At 37.4% G+C, this 20,717-nt stretch overlaps 1 protein-coding gene across 1 annotated transcript in view; it reads right to left on the reverse strand.

Moving 5' to 3' along the window:
• Window positions 1-6,454: 6,454 nt before the first annotated feature.
• Window positions 6,455-20,717, reverse strand: part of LOC102570590 (translocating chain-associated membrane protein 1) — a 30,890-nt gene continuing 16,627 nt past the window's right edge. Inside the window, exons 3-11 of the mRNA XM_006275236.4 lie at window positions 18,796-18,914; window positions 18,029-18,145; window positions 17,880-17,938; window positions 17,187-17,271; window positions 16,917-16,987; window positions 16,724-16,828; window positions 13,681-13,824; window positions 12,743-12,903; window positions 6,455-8,797 (exon numbers count right to left, since the gene is read on the reverse strand). Coding sequence (XP_006275298.1) covers window positions 8,724-8,797; window positions 12,743-12,903; window positions 13,681-13,824; window positions 16,724-16,828; window positions 16,917-16,987; window positions 17,187-17,271; window positions 17,880-17,938; window positions 18,029-18,145; window positions 18,796-18,914 — 935 coding nt within the window. The 3' untranslated portion in view covers window positions 6,455-8,723. The remainder of the gene's footprint in view (window positions 8,798-12,742; window positions 12,904-13,680; window positions 13,825-16,723; window positions 16,829-16,916; window positions 16,988-17,186; window positions 17,272-17,879; window positions 17,939-18,028; window positions 18,146-18,795; window positions 18,915-20,717) is intronic.

Raw genomic sequence — 20,717 nt, forward strand, 5'->3', positions numbered from 1 at the left:
ACCCTGTATAGCACCTAGCACAACCAGGACTGTAAACTTATTGGGATGTTTGAATGCTATTATAATACAAATATTGGGTCAGTAATTCCTCTTGTTTTCTCTGTTCTCTTGGTTAATAAACATTCAAACCAGCTTAAGTTTCTAAACAATTTCATTCCATGTGATGAGGGATGTGAAAATAAAGTGCTTTCACTCTTCATTGCATTGGTTCTGCAGAAATAAAAAAAACAGAACAAAAACCAAAGACCCTTTCAGTTACCCAAATTAATTCCTCACAATCAAAAAGGAATACATACGGACACAGAACTAGAGTATTTAAGATCTTTATCTATTTGCTCCACCTGCTGGAGTATTTTTTTTTTTAAATAGCAGGACTAGCCAAGTTCTTAAAGATGGTTAGAGGCATGAAGAAAAGAAAACAAGTTGGGTTTATCTAATAAATGCTAGGTAATCCAACTTAAATTCACTATTTTCAAGATAAGGCCAATGGAATTCAAGCACATGCTTAAGTGCTTTGCTGAACTGGTGCCACATAGTACATCTTTTTAACACTAATGCTCATCAACTAAGTTTCTGCTACTACTATGCTGCTCATCATCTTCCCCCAAATAAGCCTTTTGACCACAAACTTGCCATTACTTTCTTCCCAGTCAGATGTGTACATCTTTAATGAATTTCATTATGACTGTTTCAATATTATTTATTTGGAAAACTGCAAGGGGAAAATTATTGTTTTCCCCATCTGTAATATGTTCTCTTGCACAGCATTTAGAAACAGTTAAGGTGGATGAGGAAGATGCATGTTTCCTAGAGATAATGTAATTATGGGGCACTTTAGTCCTTTAGAAAATCTTCTGTTGGTATCATAGCAAAAAGTACATTTGAACTTGATTTTTTAAAAAACAAATATTATTTATACACTCAATCATCTCCAATAGACGCAACTCAAACTTGCAAAACGGAGCATGAGCATGCAAGTGGCCAGTGCCCTTCCTTCCCCTCACCCCAAAGAAAGATGCCCACCCTCAGAAGAATGAGGCATGGTGACAAAGCAATTAAGGGGTCTTGCTGCAGCTGAAGAGGCATGAGTTTAAGCCTTGCTCTGGACTCGTGCAAAAAGCTGCTCCCAATCAAGCCAGCTAAATGGGTACCTGGTCAATCAGGCTGTAGAGTCATGGGTAGGGACCTACAGAAATCATGGCACAAGTGTACTGCAGCGATTCCTTTAATCTTGCTCATTTCACTGCGTGCCCCTCCCCACCCCAAACTAGGGGTGCACCAATAGAGATTTTTTGGACCAATACTGAAGACCAATTTTTAAGGAGCTATATCGTCTGATACCGATCTGCAGCTGGTCAGCTTGGAGACCAGTGTTGGGCTGGTAAGTCTAGTGTGGGGAAAAGGATGGGGGGAGGGATGGGGCATGGCAGGGGGCAGATCGTGCCCCTGTGGTGAGGGAGGGAGTGGGGCTGGGGCAGGGCCTGCTCAGCCGGGGCAGGGTGGAACACAGGACAGAGCCACAAGCAGCTCATTCAAGGTGGGGGTGGGGGGGAAGTGGCTTCCACCCTGCATGCACCCTGGGAGGGCATGGGAGCCATGTGCCCCTGGATCTGCATGCACAGTGAGGGCGAGCTTCCCCTGCAGGCTGGAGCAGTGCTGGACTCTTCCTGGCAGAGGGGCTGGGTCAGGCTGCAGTCAGGGTGAGCAGCAATGGCAGCACTAGGAGAGCTTCGGGGGGGGGGGGGAAATGGGACTGCAGCCACCCCAAAATTTGCCATAACCCACCCCCGTAGCCCCCCTCCCAGCTCCGCTGCTGCTTGCCCTGAGCACAGCCCAGCCCAGCCCCTCCCTGCTGGGAACAGCCCAGTGCTGCCCCAGCCCAACATCCCCCCTGGAGCCCCCATCCCAGCCCACAGTAACAGCTTGCCCCACCATGCCCCACATGCAGATCCGGCAGCCACTGCGTGCCTCTTAGGGTTTGTGCAGCAGCAGGAGCTGCCCCCCTCCGTGCTCCCTGGATGAGCCACTTGCAGCTCCATCCTACGCCCACCCTGCCCCGGCTGAGCAGAGTTAGGCCCCTGCCCCACTCCCTCCCTAACTGTGAGGGGCCTTGATCTGCCCCCCACCCTTTCTTCCTTGCAGACTTGCCAGCCAATGCTGTTCTCCAAGCCACCAGGCTGCCCTCCTGGCTGTGTGTATGCTGTGACCATGCACATGCATGGGCATTTAATCGGCCACATCAAGCAAAAAAAAGCCAATTTCCAATACTGTCAATTTTCCCTATCAGTGTCGATCCAATACGGGACCAATGTATCAGTACACCTCTAAAAAACCCCAAATAAACTTGCATTGATAAAACTTATCTGTTTTACATTGCTGCAGCAATGCTTCCATTAAGGGTTTACAGTAATGCAGCTGTATTGGTATATAGCTAACTGCTTGGCAGGAAGTCCTTAAGCACTTTAAGGGCCAGCATAAAAGGATCTATACAGGCCTCAGAGATAGAAAATGGCATCCCTTTGGGCAGCAGACAGTAAAGAAAATTATCAACGTAAGCAGGAAATGGGTAAAAAAATTGGAAAATGTAAATAAACCCAGATGGATTGTTGTGGAATTATGCACGGATTTTTATGCATGTTTTCTCTGACAAGATCTTGTTAATGTATGTTAGGTAGCTAAGCTGAACTACAAAGAGCAACTGATTTAGTGTGGTAATAAAACACATGGTTTAATGACAATAAAAGAATTAAAATTACAGAAAACAAAATGCATCATAAACACACAATAAACAGTTACAGAACACCACCAACTTTTCTGGAGAGAAAGGTCTCTTTGTAGACATTTTACCAAGTATATGAGTAACCACAAGTTTACATACATCAGAAAACATAGCTTTTGTGCTATGTTTTACAAACTAAACAAAAAAAAAACTACATAAACTACTTGCAGTGTTTAAAAAGCAAAATAAATTATGGTGTTTTCAACAAGAAAAGGTTTTATTAAAGCACAGTTTTAGCCTATAGAATGAGGGATGAAGTGATGTTTAAAAAAAAAGGTATTTTTATAATGCATTATAAAAAAAACCAATGCATTTCACCAATCCAAATAGAAGAGGACAGACATATTTATTGAGTGGAAAGTCCAGTTTAACAGCAATTAAAAACCAAACCAGTGTATTTGTTGCAGTCAGACAGATGCACATTCATCATGGTTCATATTATACTTAATATGAAGTACGTTGCTGGTTTAAATGTAGAGTCAACTCTACATAGACTTTTACTGGATAACTGTAGGAAATGTTAAGACACTATTACAGTTTGTAAACATTACTCTCTTGTTTATGATTAAATCCATAGGCTTAATTTCAACTGGTGAGACTTAAATGAGGTGACATTCAAAGAAGTTAAGCATCTAGAATTTTACCATTTACAGTGTCGAGGTTCTTTTAGAAAATTCTCTCAGTCCTAGTATTTTTTTGTGATGAAAGTTCAACAGATAGTGCAAGAAAGGCATTGGACAGATTCTAAAAAAGCAGTATGCCTCCAACTTAACTAGATGCAGCAGTCATTCCTGTAAGTAATATTGGGAAACAAAGAAATCAATGATGATAAATTCTTTGCGGGAGGGACAGTGTAAGATAAGTAAGGAAACCAATTGGTTTAAAGAGAAATAATATAATTGATTATTGGCAGTATTGTGCATTTAGAAATTATTACATGCATCTGGGAGCCAGAATAAACCAAGTTCTTAAAGAACCTGTACATTTAGTGTCTGATCTAACTCCTACTAGGAGTCAATCCACTGACTTCAGCGGGAGTTTGATCAGGTCTTGCTGAACTCCGGGCATAGAAACAGCATTAGCGTTCACATCATTATATTTCCATTAGGAACATATCTTATTACAGTTTCTTTGTTTGTTTATTTTTAAAAGGTCTGTAAAAAGGTCAATGTAACAGAAAAGCAAGTGTAGCTTCAACTTTTTTTTGAACATAAAAATGTAAATGTAACCTTAAACAGTAAGTCAGACAAAGCACAACTCTCATTATTTGGGGATGGGTTTTTAAAAGAATAGGACCAGTTTTGGTTTCAAAACATATTATTAACGTGCACATTCCTCTTCTGTTGACATGATGCAACATATTTGACTGAAATGGCTCTGACTTGTAATGCAAATAAGATGTTTTTAAAAGTTTAACGGGACTATGAAAGTAGAGTTATTACATAATTAAAAAAATGTTTCAAATTTTGCAGTGAGGTCTCATGTAACTGCAGGTAAAGTTTACAGATCTGAAGTAGTCATAAGTTTGTGCAAAACTTGGTTGTTAATATAGTTTAAGTTCACACATTTAAAAAAACAACAAATTATACCAACCTAGTTTTGTAAAGTTCTGCCATGCTTGCACCTAAATTTATGCTGGACATTTCTGATGGTAAAAACTGTAGATGGGATTTTTTGATGTGCCAGAATGTCTATAGGAATGCCAGTCTAGAGTGCCTAAGAAAATTCTATTTGACAACTGTGACAAAAAGATTAAATGGCAATATTCACTGTTTATTTACACCCTGATTAGCATACAGCTTAATTTATACCCCTATTCAACTAAGCACTTAATTTGCACGCACACAATTCCCATTGAAGAAATGAGACAAAAACATACTTATGTGCTTTATTGAATTAGGGGTTTGTAATAGCATCAGAGGTCTGGGTTAGTTTTAAGTGTTTTGTTAGGGAAAAAATAGTACGTTTCCAAGATGGTAGAACAAGTGTTTGGACTATTTCCAAGGAACAAAATAAAAAAAAAAAGTCAAGCTCTTGGGAATTTTTAATTATAATTTATATTTGGAATTTAAAGTTCTCTCTCTCCCATCGCTTCCCTATAATATATTGTGCTTAATACAAGGACAGGAGTCCTGAATGTCACAGAGGCTCTTCCTGGAACAGAACAATTTGTAACGTTTTAGTTGGCAGTACAAATTAATTCAAGATTGGCTGATATGTGGTGATGGGTGTGGTATTCTATTGTGGATTCAAAAAAACCCAAAAAACTTTAAATAAACTTTAACTTAGATTGCTGATGGAGAGAGGGGAGAGTCCTATTCATATTAAAAAGCAAACGCTAGAGCTGTTTGTTGTTCTCACTACTATCATATACTCTTGTTATCCTAGCCCTTAAGTCCCATACACTTGTCATCCTGACTCAAATCATATGGGGATTTACGAAAAACAAATTAAAAAAGAAGAAAACCCACAACCAACCTTCATCTTCACAGAAACAGCCTTTCTATGCATTAACATCACAGAATTTCTATCAAGATGACCAAGCTACTTCTTTCAGTCATTATTTCTCAATAACAGCCCAGTCTGCTTCCCAAGGCAGGTCCCACATTTTTGTATGTGAATGAACTACTTGTCCAACATCTCAACACATTCTAGTGTCCATCATTAGGAATTTAAAAATGGTGCAACACTCACTAAAATAATTACCATGTAAATGTATCAAAAACACTAAGTGCAAACAGCTTTTTGCTGCAAGTTGTTTAGTTTACTGAAATGTTTTAATATTAAGGCACAGGCCTACAGTTTATTTCATGCATTTGATATTACACAGTGAGTTTTCAAAAAAATGCAATGAAATGATAAATAGTGAATTTTACTTAAAAAAAAAAAAAAGAAAGAAAGAAAGAAAGAAAGAAAAAAAAAATGTGTTCCTCTCATGCTACAAAATGGAGGTTCTTATCCGTACTTTACAGATACTGCATGTATGCACGCGGCAGAACAGTAGCCTTACACACAATGGAAATAATCCAAGGACACTTTCTAAAAAAAAAGTAGTTTAAACGAATAATTTAAGTGTTTTATGTTTAACATGCAACAAAAATAATATTCCAAGATATTTTGTTTATTTGATTCATAGGAATATTAAGAATACACCTTCCCATTATTCTGAAAAGAAAAAAAATGGCAAGAGATTGGAGTCAGAATTTTCAAAAATAGTCTAATTTTAGGCTCCTATGGCCAGCTTCTTTTGTGTGTATTAAATGCTCAACACTTGGCAAATTTGGTTACTTGAAATCTGAAGTCAGTCTCCTGTGTTTGAAAAACTTTGCCTAAATCCTTTAAAGTTGACTGGGGGCAAGGAGAACATATTCATTCAAGAACGCGTTTGCATCAGTAATGTAAAACAAATGTAGTTTTCGGTTCAAATTCACAGTGCCCTTAAGTTTATAATTTCCTTTCTTCAGGGTAAAAGTATTTGACCTGTATAATTAACTGTCGGCCATCTTGCTGCCAAGTGACCCAAAAGCTACGACGTTTACAGTACAATTACAGTTGCAGGTACCTATCAGAGAAAGCATTGTCTTGTGAGCAGCATGGTTGAGAAATACCCTGAAGGCTAAGCAGGTCCTACCAAAACTGCTCAAAAGATGATACTTTTATCAAATGAGGCATTCATGATTATACAAATAAGTTTATTAAAATCATTAAAAAAATATATATATTCTAGTTCCATGGTAAACATTTTCAGTAGAAATGTACAAGTTTATGTGAAGTCACACGCAATACTCCTACAATCTATTTGCACACAGGAACAATTATGGCAAAGTAGAAAATGGGGTCACAGATTTTAAATAGCATTTAGATACTAGTCACACATGACTAAGAAGGTTACTTACAAAAATAGCAGTAGTTTTATCATAGTCAAACAAGTGCTTAGATCAGTATGGCAACATCTAAGACTGAGAGATCCAGTGGCTCCAGGAATCGGTAATGATACAGAACCTTTAGTCTCTGTCACTTGTTTTTCACAGAATTGTGGTCAGGATTCTGGTGCAATTTCTTTATACAACCAGGAATTAGGAAACCTACTATTACCTCATAACCTTACAGAAGGGTTTTGAAGATTTACACTTGTAAAGTGCTCCGAACATTACGTTTGAAATATGGGTGGCCTGTATATTTTTCAAGTTTAACCTGGGTGGGTAGCATCCAAAACGTATTTCTATTGGATGTGATTTCATGGCCTACAGCCAGTTTAATGGAGAGTAAGTAGACTGATACAACTGGAGCTTGTACAAGTGGCTCCCCAACAGTCCTACTTGCTTCACTTTATTTAAAAAAATAAAAACAAAAAACACCAAACCCTCGCAAAAACAATCCCCCCATCACACTTCCACACTGCTTGAAGGGAAGAAAGACACAGGCTAGAAGGGAAGAAAGCACCTGAGCAGCCAGTGAGGGGGAAGAGAAATGGCATTCAAGAAAAAGCTTAATATGAATACCATTTAAGTATCTATTCTTTGAAAAAAAAAGTTGTCTATACAATATTTTGAGAGATAAACACTTAAAGGAATGGTAAAGTTTTTGAACCCAAAGAATTAACCACAGACACTTCAGAATGTGTGGCAATGCCATTAAATGCACATTTCTGGTATATTATGTGCCCAAACATATTATAAGTCAGTTATTTCCTGAACACCTGATGTGCTTGCTGGAACAGCAAGATTCATTGGCTGAAAAGATGACAAATAATACAAGAAGCCAGGCAAAATCAGATGGCATTGTTTGATGATCAGAGGCCTATAATGCAGTATTTACTAAACCACTTAATTAAAAGAGCATTTGACCATATTACTTCTGACAAGACTTTACAAAAAGGTCTACTGAGTTTTAACTAAATTGCATCTCAAATGGACTATTTAGGTAAGAAGCTTCTTAATAGCTTTGTGAAGGCATAAAACTTGAGTCCGAAACCAAAACAAGTATTTGCCTAACTCAGACGTTTAAAATATTATGAAATCTATTTCCAATAGATGTTTTAATGGAGTCACTACCACAGTAGTTCAGCAACTATGTACAATTTCACCTACAGAAAGTATGCTTCCTAAACCTGACTGATAAAATTCTTGAGTCATCAGTAACTTTCAAAACAGGTCAGTTACAATAAAGAAAGGGGAAAATTCTCTAATATTTGGACACAGGTCTAGGATTTTATCCTTCTTGAAATCCACAGGAGTTTTGCAATTTACTTGAATGAAACAAAGCTTTCATCTTTATTGTTTGACTGACAACTCTTTTCCATATAAGACCGTACTACCCATTTCAAAATCACAATTCTGCAAGGTAAATGCAGCCACTATTCTGTGCCTCTATTACATATCACAATCACTTTGAATGTAAGAAGAAATGAGTGATATCTGGACTTTATGAACCTGGTTTTTAAGTCAAGTGTTAAATAACCTTTGAAAAGAAACGGTAAACATCTTTTATTTTTGCCATGCTAGATGCATTTCAGACATACCATTTCTTATTCCAGTTGAGAAGAATATAATAATAATAATAAAAAAGTCTGTTGTGCAAAAAGCAGACTTCAAACAGACATGGTCAGATCTTTTTAACCCAAAATGTAGGTTGGAAACACTAACCTTACTTTTATAAGAATCTTTTTAGAATTTAATAAATACCTCAAACTTTCTAGCTCTTGTAAGCTACTAGCACGATCCTGCAAAGTGGAACTGACTTGTCTGTTTTTATTATCCATTCTGGTTTCAGAATATGAGTTATGTATTAATAAACAAAATAAACGTGTTTAAAATATTATAGCCTGGCAGTGTCCATTTAATATTGCAAGACAGCCAAATAATAGTCAATGATTTTGCAGTGATAGAATATATTTTTAATCAGTCTTCTGTCAATACTTTGTCTTCTAACATTAGCTTCTGTTTCATAATGCTTTTGATTTTCTTGTTCTGGGTGATGCTCCATCTTCTAATTTTACTGCTCCATTGACAACATTAGCTGTAAGTTTAAATAGGTAAAATTAAGTACATGTGACACGCTATTTGTCTCTTTCCAGAGTAAAAATAAGATTGTATACAAGTGCTCATGTTGGTAATAAAACCTAAAAATGTCAGGGAGCAATACTTCTGTACCTACACACTGATGGCAAAATCAGCTGAAATCCTTGTGTAGATAAAGCTCTTGTAACTTCCTGTTTTTTCCAACTTTGTTAAAACAAAACAGATTGAACTGTGGTAAAAATAGTGAAAGTTGCCATATGCTTTTCTACGTTAGGGTTTCCTTTGACATTAACCAGAGGGATTCAGAGCACCTATGTAAATATCTAAGTCTGTCTTTAAACAGAAAAAAACCCAAAACAAAACAAAAGACCAGATCCTTAAAAGATATTTTTGAACCTTTACTCCCAACAATTTAATTGGGAATTACGTACTTATAAACACTGCAGGATCCTGGCCTGGGTGTGCTACTGATCAGGGCTGTAACACACAGAATTTATATATATTTAATAGAGTAATAGAACAAAAAATGTTTTTTAGATCTTAAAGCATGCTCAAGTCCTAATGCTTATCCTTGCTTTAGGCAGTTAGGTCTGAAAATGAAAATGTTAATTACAATTGTGTGAACTGTCAATATGAGGGCAACAAAGAACTATGATAACTCAAGATACATTTGAATTATCCCATAGCATCAGAACTCTGCACAGTAACTGCTGACCAACATAGTAACTGGCATCCAGCTTGGATCCCTATATTCAAGGCTTTAAAAAAATCCATTTACTCTAGCTATCAGAAGCTAGCTTGGAGACTTAGAAGGGACCTCAGCAGAATCCAACTTTTTATTGAATATTTCTAGCCTGTATCATTGTGAAGGTATTTATTTTTGTAAGGTTTAGCCAATGCAGCAGCATCCTCCCAACTCTGCAGACAGATAGCTCCAACATCTGTGCTGTTCAGTGATTTGCCCAGCTGCAGCAACACACAAAGTCAATAGGACTACAGACAGTTTCACTGCTGGGCAGAACTCTGAGCAGTGGTGAATCTCAAGAACTGTATCCATTTCATACTGCTGTAAGTAAAAGCAATGAGGAACAGCAAAAACAGGCACTGAAAATATTAAAAGGAAGAAAGGAGAGAAGGCCCTGCAAGGCTGGAGTAGAGCCACAGAGATATGTTCTTCACTGCAACTAAGAGGATCGATAGGGGAAAGGAATTAAATTACTTCCACACCTGTTAAGATCAACTGGAATCTCTCCATATAATTAAGTTTCAATAAGTTTGCCTAAATTTAAAATAGCACACCCCTCTAGCTAGAGACAAAAATGAAAATGTAAATTCTGAAAAGATCCAGGATTAGCATTAGCAGATGCTGTGTTTTTCAACAGAGTGCTGGTCCTTAGCTTCACAGGAAGAGGGTCTGACTCTCATATGTACTTCTGTATAGTATGATTAGTCTTCCTGTCCAACAGAGGTGTGCAAAGTGAGCCCCATTCAATTCAGATTTGGCCTGAATCAGGGACAGTGATTCAATTCGTTGATTTGGATCACTGCCCCGATTCAATTTGGCCAAATCTGAATCTGAAGATTCTATGCTGATTTGGAGGAACAGTGATTCGGATAGACACAGTTTTAAATGTTTTTTTCTACATACCTCAAGGTACCAGCACAGCTTGTGAACACTGTGATGCTGGGGTGCACGGAGCATCCCACAGGAGTGCAGAGGGGGGCCCTCTGTGTGCTCGGCGGTGAACCTGAAAGCGGACCGGAAGGACTTCTGGTCCACTTCTGGGTCTGCCAGGGAGCATGCTGGGGGGCCCCCCTGCGCACCCCCAGCTCAGAGTTCGGCCATAGGGGACCCCGGGTGCCCCCCCCCCCCGCCAAAGGCACCAGTCACTGAGCCAGAGGGGGTGTGGGGGGCCCCCCCCCGCAGACCCAGAAGTGGACAGGAAGTGCTTCTGGCCCACTTGCAGGTCTGCTGCCGGGCACGCTGGGGATCCCCCCACGCTTCTGTGGGATGCTCCATGTGCCCCAGCATTGCAACATTCACGAGCCATGCTGGTACCCAGAGGTATGTAGAAAAAACATTTAAAGCTGTGTCTATGCCTGAATCACCGAATCTTTCCAAATCAATTTGGAGAGCTCCGATTCAATTCAAAGAGATTAAAGGGTCCTCTGTTTCAATTTGGATTCAGAGATTTGTCCACCAAATTAGGATTAATCTCTGCCAAATCAAAATCAGGGACCAAAGCTTCACACAGCCCTACTGTCCAAGTCTTTCTATAATATAACTGGAAACTTATTCACTAGGTATCTTCTACCAGTTGATGTAAAATTCATTTGGGTTTTTCTTTTATGGATCTAACATTTACAGAAAGCCTTCAAATTTAATATATTTGGAAAAGCAAGGCACTGAATTAAATTTCTTCTGAAATGAAACAAAAATAGAATTTATAGTCATAAAGGAAAAAGATCACTTAAAAAACCTTAAATGGAATAATGTTTTAATTTGTAGGCATTAAAAGAATGATTGCAACATTTTCTTGCAAATGTCCTATTTCTTTAATTTTTAAAATCCTTCAGTCTAGCAATATGCAGCACTTGTCAAGTCTACTTTTGCGTTCAGTAAAGGACACAAACTCTAAAAAGCCCACTGGCTCTGCAGTGTTGGAGTTAATGTATAATTTAGGTCTTTACTCTAGTACACTTGGTCTCTCCTTGTTTAGCAACATGCAGTTACAGTGAACTATAACCCACCTCCCCATGAAGCTTTGACAGAGAAGACCTAGATTGTGTCTCCTCTCTTGTTAGTTGCAGGTGTGTCAATTTCTATTCCAGCAACCTGCAACGGATCCCTGTAACAGGTCTGGGAGTCTAGGTTCCTGGGGTCTGGGCCAGGTGCAGAGGACAGATGCTTTGGTTCCCTGCACCTCCTTCTAGCCACAGGCCGTGTCCAGATGAGTGCAGACATTTGTTTCCCTGGGAACAAGTAGCAGCAGCACAAGGTGTACCACTGCGACTTGTCCTTGGGGAATACCAGTGCCACACATGCTCTGGCATGCAGCAAGTTATCATGGGTGGGGAAAGAGAGGCTGGGGCCAGAAACTGTGCTGGCATCAGCAGCCTTACCTGGGGGCCTCCCAGGGTTGCAGCCATGGCAGGAAGCCTGGCCATAAGCAAGAGTGTGACTCCAGCCAGCCAGTCTTCTGTTTTGGGTGCTGTGCGCCACTGCCACATGCACCGCCCCGCTTTTTTTCAGCATCAGTTTTCTTGACCCCAGAATCTAGGGCCAGCCCCCCCACTGCAAGCTAGCAGCGTGGGGAATGCTGGCACGTGCAGTGTGTGGCATTACAGACAGGTCTGCGACATCACGTACTTCATGTCCACGCTAATCTGGACGTGGCCATGGGGTACAGCATAGGGTTGGTGAAAAAGGCTGGATTAACCTGATCTCAAAGCAGTCAGGGAGAGGGGTTTGCTCTGTACTCAGCTGGAACAGTGGAGTCTAGCCTGAGTCACAGACTTCCTGAAGACAGGAAGTACGGAGGACAAATGTAAGCTGGAATGTTGGAGGACAGCAGCACTGTGGCTTCTATTGGAAGAGTAAGTGTACATATGTTTGTTTTGCCTGGAGAAACTCTCCCAGGAGCCACTTCTACCTGGTTGGAGTTAATTTTTTTTTTTGAAACCACCGCTTTTGGTCTGGGAGAAACTGGGAAGGTTTGTACACTTAGGATTGACCAGAACTGCCATTTTTGTGGTAGAAATTTAATGCTTGTATGCATCCTATGAAGTTAAAATGGTGTCTGTTTTCACTGTACACCAAAAAGTTGATGCTGCTCTGGCTCCCTTATGTTTTGGTATGAAGAAAAAGATAAGATACAGAAAACAAATCATATGCACAAATGCTTACAGTTTAAAAGGGGCTTTAAAATGTGATAATACTAACCTCTGTTTGTTTCCTTTTTTGTTGGTTTGCTCTTCGTGTTATTTATTTTTCTCCTAGGAATTTGGTTCTGGGTGTGCTCTCTCCATTTTTTCAGCTGGAAATTTATAAATTTCCACATCATCCACGCCTGTGTTAAACAAACTGCAGCCAAACAGCTAATCCTAAAAAAACCCCAAAAACACAAAACCCCCAACTTAAGAAGTGTTATAAAATGTTTTAACTGTACATAGTTACATTGCAAAGCAGTGCCACATTTAAAAAAAAAAAATCACCACTCAAATCTCTCATGCTAGTGAAAACCATATTTGTCTGAGAGGAGAGACTCATGCATGAAATAAGCAAGAGTTGCATGTACATACATCAATAAAAGTGTCTATACTTGGCAAAGAAATATGAACTATAGCTTTTATGGATCTATAGCAAATTGCACAATTGTGGCTTCTTCTGCCAAATGATCCATGAGTGAACTTTACCAGTGACCATGTGTACAAGTCCAATGCCCATCTTTGATGATATATTATTTAAAATAAATTTTAAACTGAGGAGCCCATGATGAAAATCTGGCTTCAATATGAGCAAGCAAGAATGAGCACATTCAGAGCATGTTTGGGGTCTCTAAAATAAAGTGAGGAAAAAGTGATGGTGGGTACATTTCAAAATTACAGCATATTTATAATAAACATAGACTTTTTAAAGAGAAGTCTCACAAAATAGTTATGCAGGGTCCTTTTCATGCTAATCATTAGGTTAATGTAATTAAAAAAAAGAGAGACCGATTTCATTATTTTTTACCAAACATCTTGTACTGGTGGGCCCTGTACCATGGAAGGTAGGGACAAAAAGCTGCTTAAAATCTTCCACCTCAAAAACACAGAAGAAAAACAAAGTAACATCTTGGACTGTTATATAATTTTTTAAAAACATTAATCATCTTATACCTCACAGTGAGTACATTGAAGTTTCCATCTACTATGGAAAAAACTGGATTCTCTACTCTTGCCAGACCAAATCCAAACGTGAGGACAGATAAAGTTAGCGTCAGAAGACGAGTCATTACAAACAGTAAAGCCCAAAGGGTAAATCTGAAAACAAAAGAATGAATTTTGTTCATTAGAATATAATTTCATCAGGAAATTAATGTATTTCCCCTGTTTTGTCTACCTCTTTTTAACCTTGTAAAGTTAGATGGGTTAGGTAAAGTTAAACTTCCCTCCATAATGAAATTTAATGTAAAGAGAGTCTATCGTATTTTTAGGACTTACAGCATGAATATCAAGTAGCAAGGGTCTTATAAAATCATGGAAGTCACTACAGAATGGTAACACATAGATATTAAATAGATTAAAAAAGAAGTGGTTGGTAGGTCAAGGCAGATTATTTATAGTCATTTAATTTATAGGTCAGGAAGATGGGAGAATATACTGAATAGAGAAATGCAAATCGATAGTAAAGTACAACCTTCCCACACTGCTCTAAAATGACATTTTGTAAGTCATATAGTACCCAAGCTTGTATAAGTTATAAAATGTGGTGAACAATCAAAAGTTACAAGCACTTTTATGAATTACCAAAAATTAATTAGATATAAAAATATTATTTCCATTACTTTTAAGGGTTGGAACATGTTGATTATAAAGAAACTGAAAGTAAAGTTCTGTGAACAACTTATATGTTAATGGTCTTCAACACAGCCAGTATGGAAACTAATGAATTTAAGCACTGATATCTGAGAAGAGTACCCAAGGATATACCACTATGGCTTTTTCCTGCACCAGAGGAAGGGGATTCCATGTGAGAAGTCAGCATCAGGCCAGGCTGGGATAGAGCTTGTTGGTTGATTTTACATTCTGAAGGCTATCTTTAATGAAGATGGGTCAGAAACTCTCATACAAGTTGGTGGAATAGAAATTCACTTTTAAAAATCAAAGCTGGTGCTCTCCGTATATTCAGTTTAAATGGAAAAAGACTATTAATTTAATCTTAAACTGAAAAAAATGAAAATCTATCTTCTGAATCTGTCCATTCTAACAGGAAGGTTAAAAAAAATTAAACAAACCGGAACCAGCACATACAAGAAGCAGCAAGAGTCTGAAAGAGGCCATAGAGGTTAGAATTTATAACCTGACATATAAAGCAATGATTCTCAACCAGGATGTCTTGAGATCTTCTCGGGGTGTCAAACAATGTTAGCACTGTTAGGTGTGCAAATATTCACAATATAAAACACAGAGATTTCATATAGGAATCCATAGCATTAAGATTACTCTGGCTTGCTGCAATATTTCTGAGGTCTTTGCAACAGAAAAATGCTCTATTATTTCTCTGTAGGCAAAAACTGGATGAAAGCAGAGACCTGGCATTTTCCACGGGGTACCTCGAGTCTAAAAAAAACAGTGGCTTAACAGGATCAGTTTTAGGCTTGTACTATGTTTTTGTTTATATGCAAATATTCAAAGTACTTCTGAAATTCATACTTTAAGGAGGTGGGTTTCCCTTGGAGAAAAACTACTTTTTCATTAATGAGTACCAAATGAAGACTTTCTTCAAGTGACCTTATTAGGAGTCAGGGCAGCAAACATGCTGCCTAGCCCCCAGCTGACCCCAATTACCTGAGTGTGCCTGGTTCTGTTACTTCCCTATCTGCAGCTGGCCCTAGTTACCTGCATGGGCATGGCTACCTATAATATAAAGAGCAGCCCTCTTCTTGTTTTGTAGCTCCTCAAGAGCAAAGATAGTTCCCTTGGTAGCACCTCTGTGATTAGCCCTGCTCCAGCCTAAATCCCTATAGGCTTCTGTCCCTTCCTCAACCCTTGTTTCCTGACCTGGCTGCTCCTAACGCCCTGACTCCTCACTCCAGTTCACACCCTGAACTTCTGACCTTGATTCCCAGATATCAAGCCCAGGCTCTTGCTCTCAGCTCAGCTATTTGTTTCTTTGACACTCAAGTTAAAACAAATCTTTGTAAAGACCCTAAGAAGGAATAACCTTACAGATCAGTAAAAAAGAGGGTTGTCCAATACAAAAGAGGTTGCATGGAAGGTAAGGTAATGTATTTGATAGTCTTTCAAAAGTGAACACTGAAGGATGGTATAGTGGAGGGAGACAGAGTTGGAGATGAGTGGATAAGTGAGGCAAAATTACAAAGGCCCTTAAATGTTCATACATGAATAAAACACTCAATAAGAAGGGTGGGGTGTCTTGCATCATATTTCTTTCTTTCTTGGTCGCCCTCTTTACCCCCTTCAGTAGTCACACTACAATTTCTCTCCTCCAGTCTGATTTTATAGATCAGTTCCCTTGTTTAACCCCTCCTAGATGTCCTAATATTCCTCCTCCTCAAAAGTAACTACTTACAAATTTGGAGTATATACATATATGTTATTTTCTTCCACAAATTATTAATTTTTCACTTTTGGTCCACCCTTTGCTAAGAAGGAACAGACTACAAAAATGACAACGTATACTAGTTTTCTCCCTTGAAAAAATTCACTGATGTACATCTTTACTATAAGATTCCACTGTAATTCTTTGTGCTCTTTTATATTGATTGACAATAATAAATGAATTCAAGAACAAAAAATAAAACTCAGAAGTTGCAATAATGTGGCAGTTTTATTCTTGGCTGGATTTGTTTTTAAGATCAGAAATCCCTATAAAATATATGCAGTGACAGCTATATTTAGCAACTGAGTATTTTATGTGGCCAACATTAACCTGAGACATGGCTTTAACAAAGCTTAACTGAAAAACTAGCATAATTGTGAAGTGACATATTGCTTTCCATGTCTATATACACTATTGAAATTTCAAGCAAAAATACTGGTATCAGAGATATCTTAGAATGTGATATGCTTCCTAAACATGTTTTCTCTCTTACATGCATGCAACCATTTTTAATGCCAAAATAATTCAATGTAAATTACAGAACTCTATTTAGAGTTAGTATGAAAATAAAAATAATTTAATATAAGCAAAATTTACCCTTTCTGCTTGTTTTCATCACTGAAGTAGAAAAGACGAGAGGCGTGAAAGATCAGTTCCACTAAATAATGAGGTACAAGTAAAATTAGCCCCAAACGTTGCAGGCTATAGAAAGAAAAGGTGAACAAAAAATGTAATGAAATTATGAAGTAAACCAAAGTTTATCAATTAATAACAATTTACAAATACTTACTTTAATACATAGGCACCAGATATGTGAGCAATGTAAAGACAGATATAATACAGCTGTCTTGGAATATCTTCCTAAAAATTAGAAAAATTATTAGATGTTTATTTTTAGCTAATTTTTTTCAAAAACCCTGTAATACTGAATATATCAACTTTCCATATTTTCTGTGGACCCCTTATAAATGTTTCCACCCCAAGTACATTACATAGGAAATCAAGCAACAAACAGGGTTGTTTTTTTTTAAATTAAATGCAGACAGGCTTCAATTCATACCTTTCTAATCTTCTGGAAATATAATTCTGGCAGTGCATGAAGCCAATAGGCAATCTGGCAGATATAGAAGAATTTTACCTGAAAACTAAACAATAAGATATTTACTAATCTCAAAGTAAGAAAGGCTGTTTATATGATGTACTGGGTATTTAAGGAATCATAAAGAGGAACTGTTTTTTTTCGTGAACAACTGTTTATGTGACTCCACTTTGATGGCAATTACACTTTTGGCCAGTTTGAGGGACAGAAAGGCCTCAAGTTTGGCCACACCTCCCACTCAGAGAAGATTTTACAGTTGAAAAAACAAATACTAAGTAATATTAATTTAAAGCCTTAATCCTGCAAAAAAATTCAGCACGTGCTTAACTCCACCCTCGCTGAAGTCTGTAGGACTACTAACACAGTACAGATAAACATATCCAGGCTTTTGTAAGACTGGGAATTAAATAATCACAAATACCATGAGAAGCATCAGCTGACAGCTTATAAGTATTCAAGGTTTTTAGGTACTGGTCACTAATGTGAAAGAAAAAAAATGTCTGCATGCGTATGAATACATACACATACACACACGAAATGGAGAGAGAGAGAGAGAGTCTTTGTTCCATCAGAAAGTTGTGGTGGTCTGTTTTTGAGCAGCTAGAAACAGCAAGTGTCATGGTAATTCATTTTTCATTTTAATAAAACACTTACAGCATGCGAGAATGGGGATATTCTTTCCATAGCAAAGTAGGGTTTGTCATGAATTCCTCCTAAAAAGGAATATAGCTATTTTAGAATTTCTATAACATCTCAGAGGCTTGTTTTTAAAATAAATACAGAAAACAATTTGACTTACTTACTGCAGTCAAAATACTTGCTCCCCAGGTAAATGAAAACAAATAGAAAAATGCTAGCTGTCCCGATTCATTGAATTTGCTGTGCTTTGTTTTTGACAGATGGAGACGTCTGTTAATTTTCTGAAATCAAGAAGCCATTTTAAAGATTAGAGAGGAAACAGATCAACATTCAGTATTTATTGCTACTGAAGAAGGAAAAGCAAGCCCTTTAGCCTTTAGTTAGGCTTCCCTTACCTCCATGATCTTCCATTCCTAATGCAATAACAACCTCTTCATGTTTTAGGCCCTGGTCCTGCAAAAATGTGCATGTGCAATTAACTTAACTCTTGCAGCAAATCACAAAGAAGCCAACATAAGATGTACAAAGTTATGCACATGCATGTTTTCCAGGATCAGGGCCATAGTTTAATTCCTAATATCTGATGCTGATGATCTCCTTTAGTGGCCCTGACCAGGACCCAAGTACTTTATACCTGATATTTCAGGGTAATGAAGACCTAACATGCATTCTCCAACAGCAAAAAATCAGATTTAGTAGTTGATGATGTTATACAAGTCACAATGTTTGAGAAGTTATTTGCTGAAGAGACAGGAAGAGACAACTAGAAGTGTACAACAGGCAACCGACATATGATGTGTAAATACAAAACTAAAACCCTATTTAGTATATCATGATTTGCACAAATGCTATTATTAATAAACATAAGAATTATTACGCTGAAGTACAAAAATGTGTAAAAGAAACTTCTATCCCAACAAAATAAACTTACATCTAGTATGTATTCTTGGATCACAGCATGAAGAATAATGGCAATTAGCATGTAGAAGAAGATAGTGGCAATATCTTTTGGACCATACTCATAGAAATGAACAAGTTCACTCTTATCATCTGAAAATACAAAAGGCTTATAATTATTGGAAAATATCTATTTGAATGGAACACATTTATTTTTGAAGAAGAAATTTGTGTAGAAGAATGGGTAACTATCTTACTAGTTCTCTGAAGGTGTACAGTACAAACTTGAAATTCTCCTGCTATTGGCATGTTGGTACCCCCTCAAACAACCTGAAGGCTTCTCTTCCTCCAATATAAACAAAGCTATGATTGTAAATCAGGAAGAAAAATGCTGAATCCATTGTGTCAGCCTCTATCAATTCCTTTTGACTTGGCCCACAGAAAAGATACGTTCCAAGTAGAAACCCCGAAAGTCTCTGTATTTAGAAAGGATAGTACCTTAAATGGATCAATCTTATAGTTCAGCTGCATAATTTACTCTTCCTCTTAAAAATAGTCCTACATATTTTTAGGCTACTATTGACACTTTCAGAACTATTAAGTTGTTCCTATAAATTATATGTAAGGTTCTGAAGAGGAAACAGAAAATATCACCACACACCACAAGCACATGTTAAAAAATTATAAAGTGTTCCAAACAAAAAACAAAACATGAAAACATTGTAGGAAAGTGCTGAGGTTACATTATGCAGAGACAACCAATAGCTCTAGATGGAGAAAGCAATTAAAAAAGTAAAGAAAAAAAAATCAGACCCTAGTTGTCTCAAGATGAGCACCTAAAATGAGCAGACTCTTGACAGTTTTTGCCCTAATTTCCTTGTGCCTCAGTTCCTCACCTATAACGTATTATCAACTTTTCTTACAAAATGCCATGAAAATGAATGAATTAATATTTATGAAGTGCAGAGAAATGTTCATAAGAATATAAATAATTTTGCTTTCACCTGGGCTTGGTTATTTTGGGTTAAAGGAAGCTGAGTGCTGCACACCACATGATGAAGATCAAAAGGAATAATAAATAGTTTATCATTTACTGAATGAAGTAGCAGCAGTCCTCAAGAAATAAAGCAGCACCAAATTATATAATTAGATGCTGTCTACCAATGTACACTGGTGCCAAATTAAGTCTGACCTTTTCTAACTTTCAGAGTGTTTAACTTTGAGTGCTAACATTTTCAATATTTTTATGTAGTTGTAGGATATGATGTACAGAGGACTGTACCAGAGACACTGCATTGTTGAATGTGTTGATTTAGCACACAAACACCAGTAAATGAATATTAAAAAAAATAAAAAAGTCTCACACACCTCTCTAAAATTTAGTTCCTTATTACTTTAACATTTAATACTTTAGACACAAAATTGTAAAGGTTAGAGTGTGGGACTTTTTTTTCTTTACATTTACATTTCAAGTTATAGTTTTGATTCCTGTTTTTATGGGCCTTTCAGATTTAAAAAAAAGAGAGAGAGAGAGAGAGAGATGCAGACAGACAGAGACAGATACCTACACTTACTCTCTCAGTATATACAACGCAATTAAGGGATAAGAATACGGGTAGGGAAAAAAAACTAATGACCAGCTATAGTACATTAAACTAATTTTAAAAAGTTTAAAATTACAAATTGAAATTGTCGGTTTAATAGCTATCTGCTGGGAAACAAAGTGAGAAATATATGATCCAGATCTCTAGTATGTTAAACCATATATGGAATTCACCTATTTTAACTATCTTTCATGAAGACTTGATATCTAAACATAAACTAAATCCACTAGTAAAAATATAAGGCAACATGATTAACCAACTGCAGGGTTCTAAGATATTCTGCTACTTGATATGAAAACCAGAAAGTTGTTAAAAAAGGAGAAGAGACACCTTTCTTCAAGTTAAGGTGTGG

The sequence above is a fragment of the Alligator mississippiensis genome, chromosome 9 (assembly GCF_030867095.1).
Source record: "Alligator mississippiensis isolate rAllMis1 chromosome 9, rAllMis1, whole genome shotgun sequence".
Classification (NCBI taxonomy): Eukaryota; Metazoa; Chordata; order Crocodylia; family Alligatoridae; genus Alligator; species Alligator mississippiensis.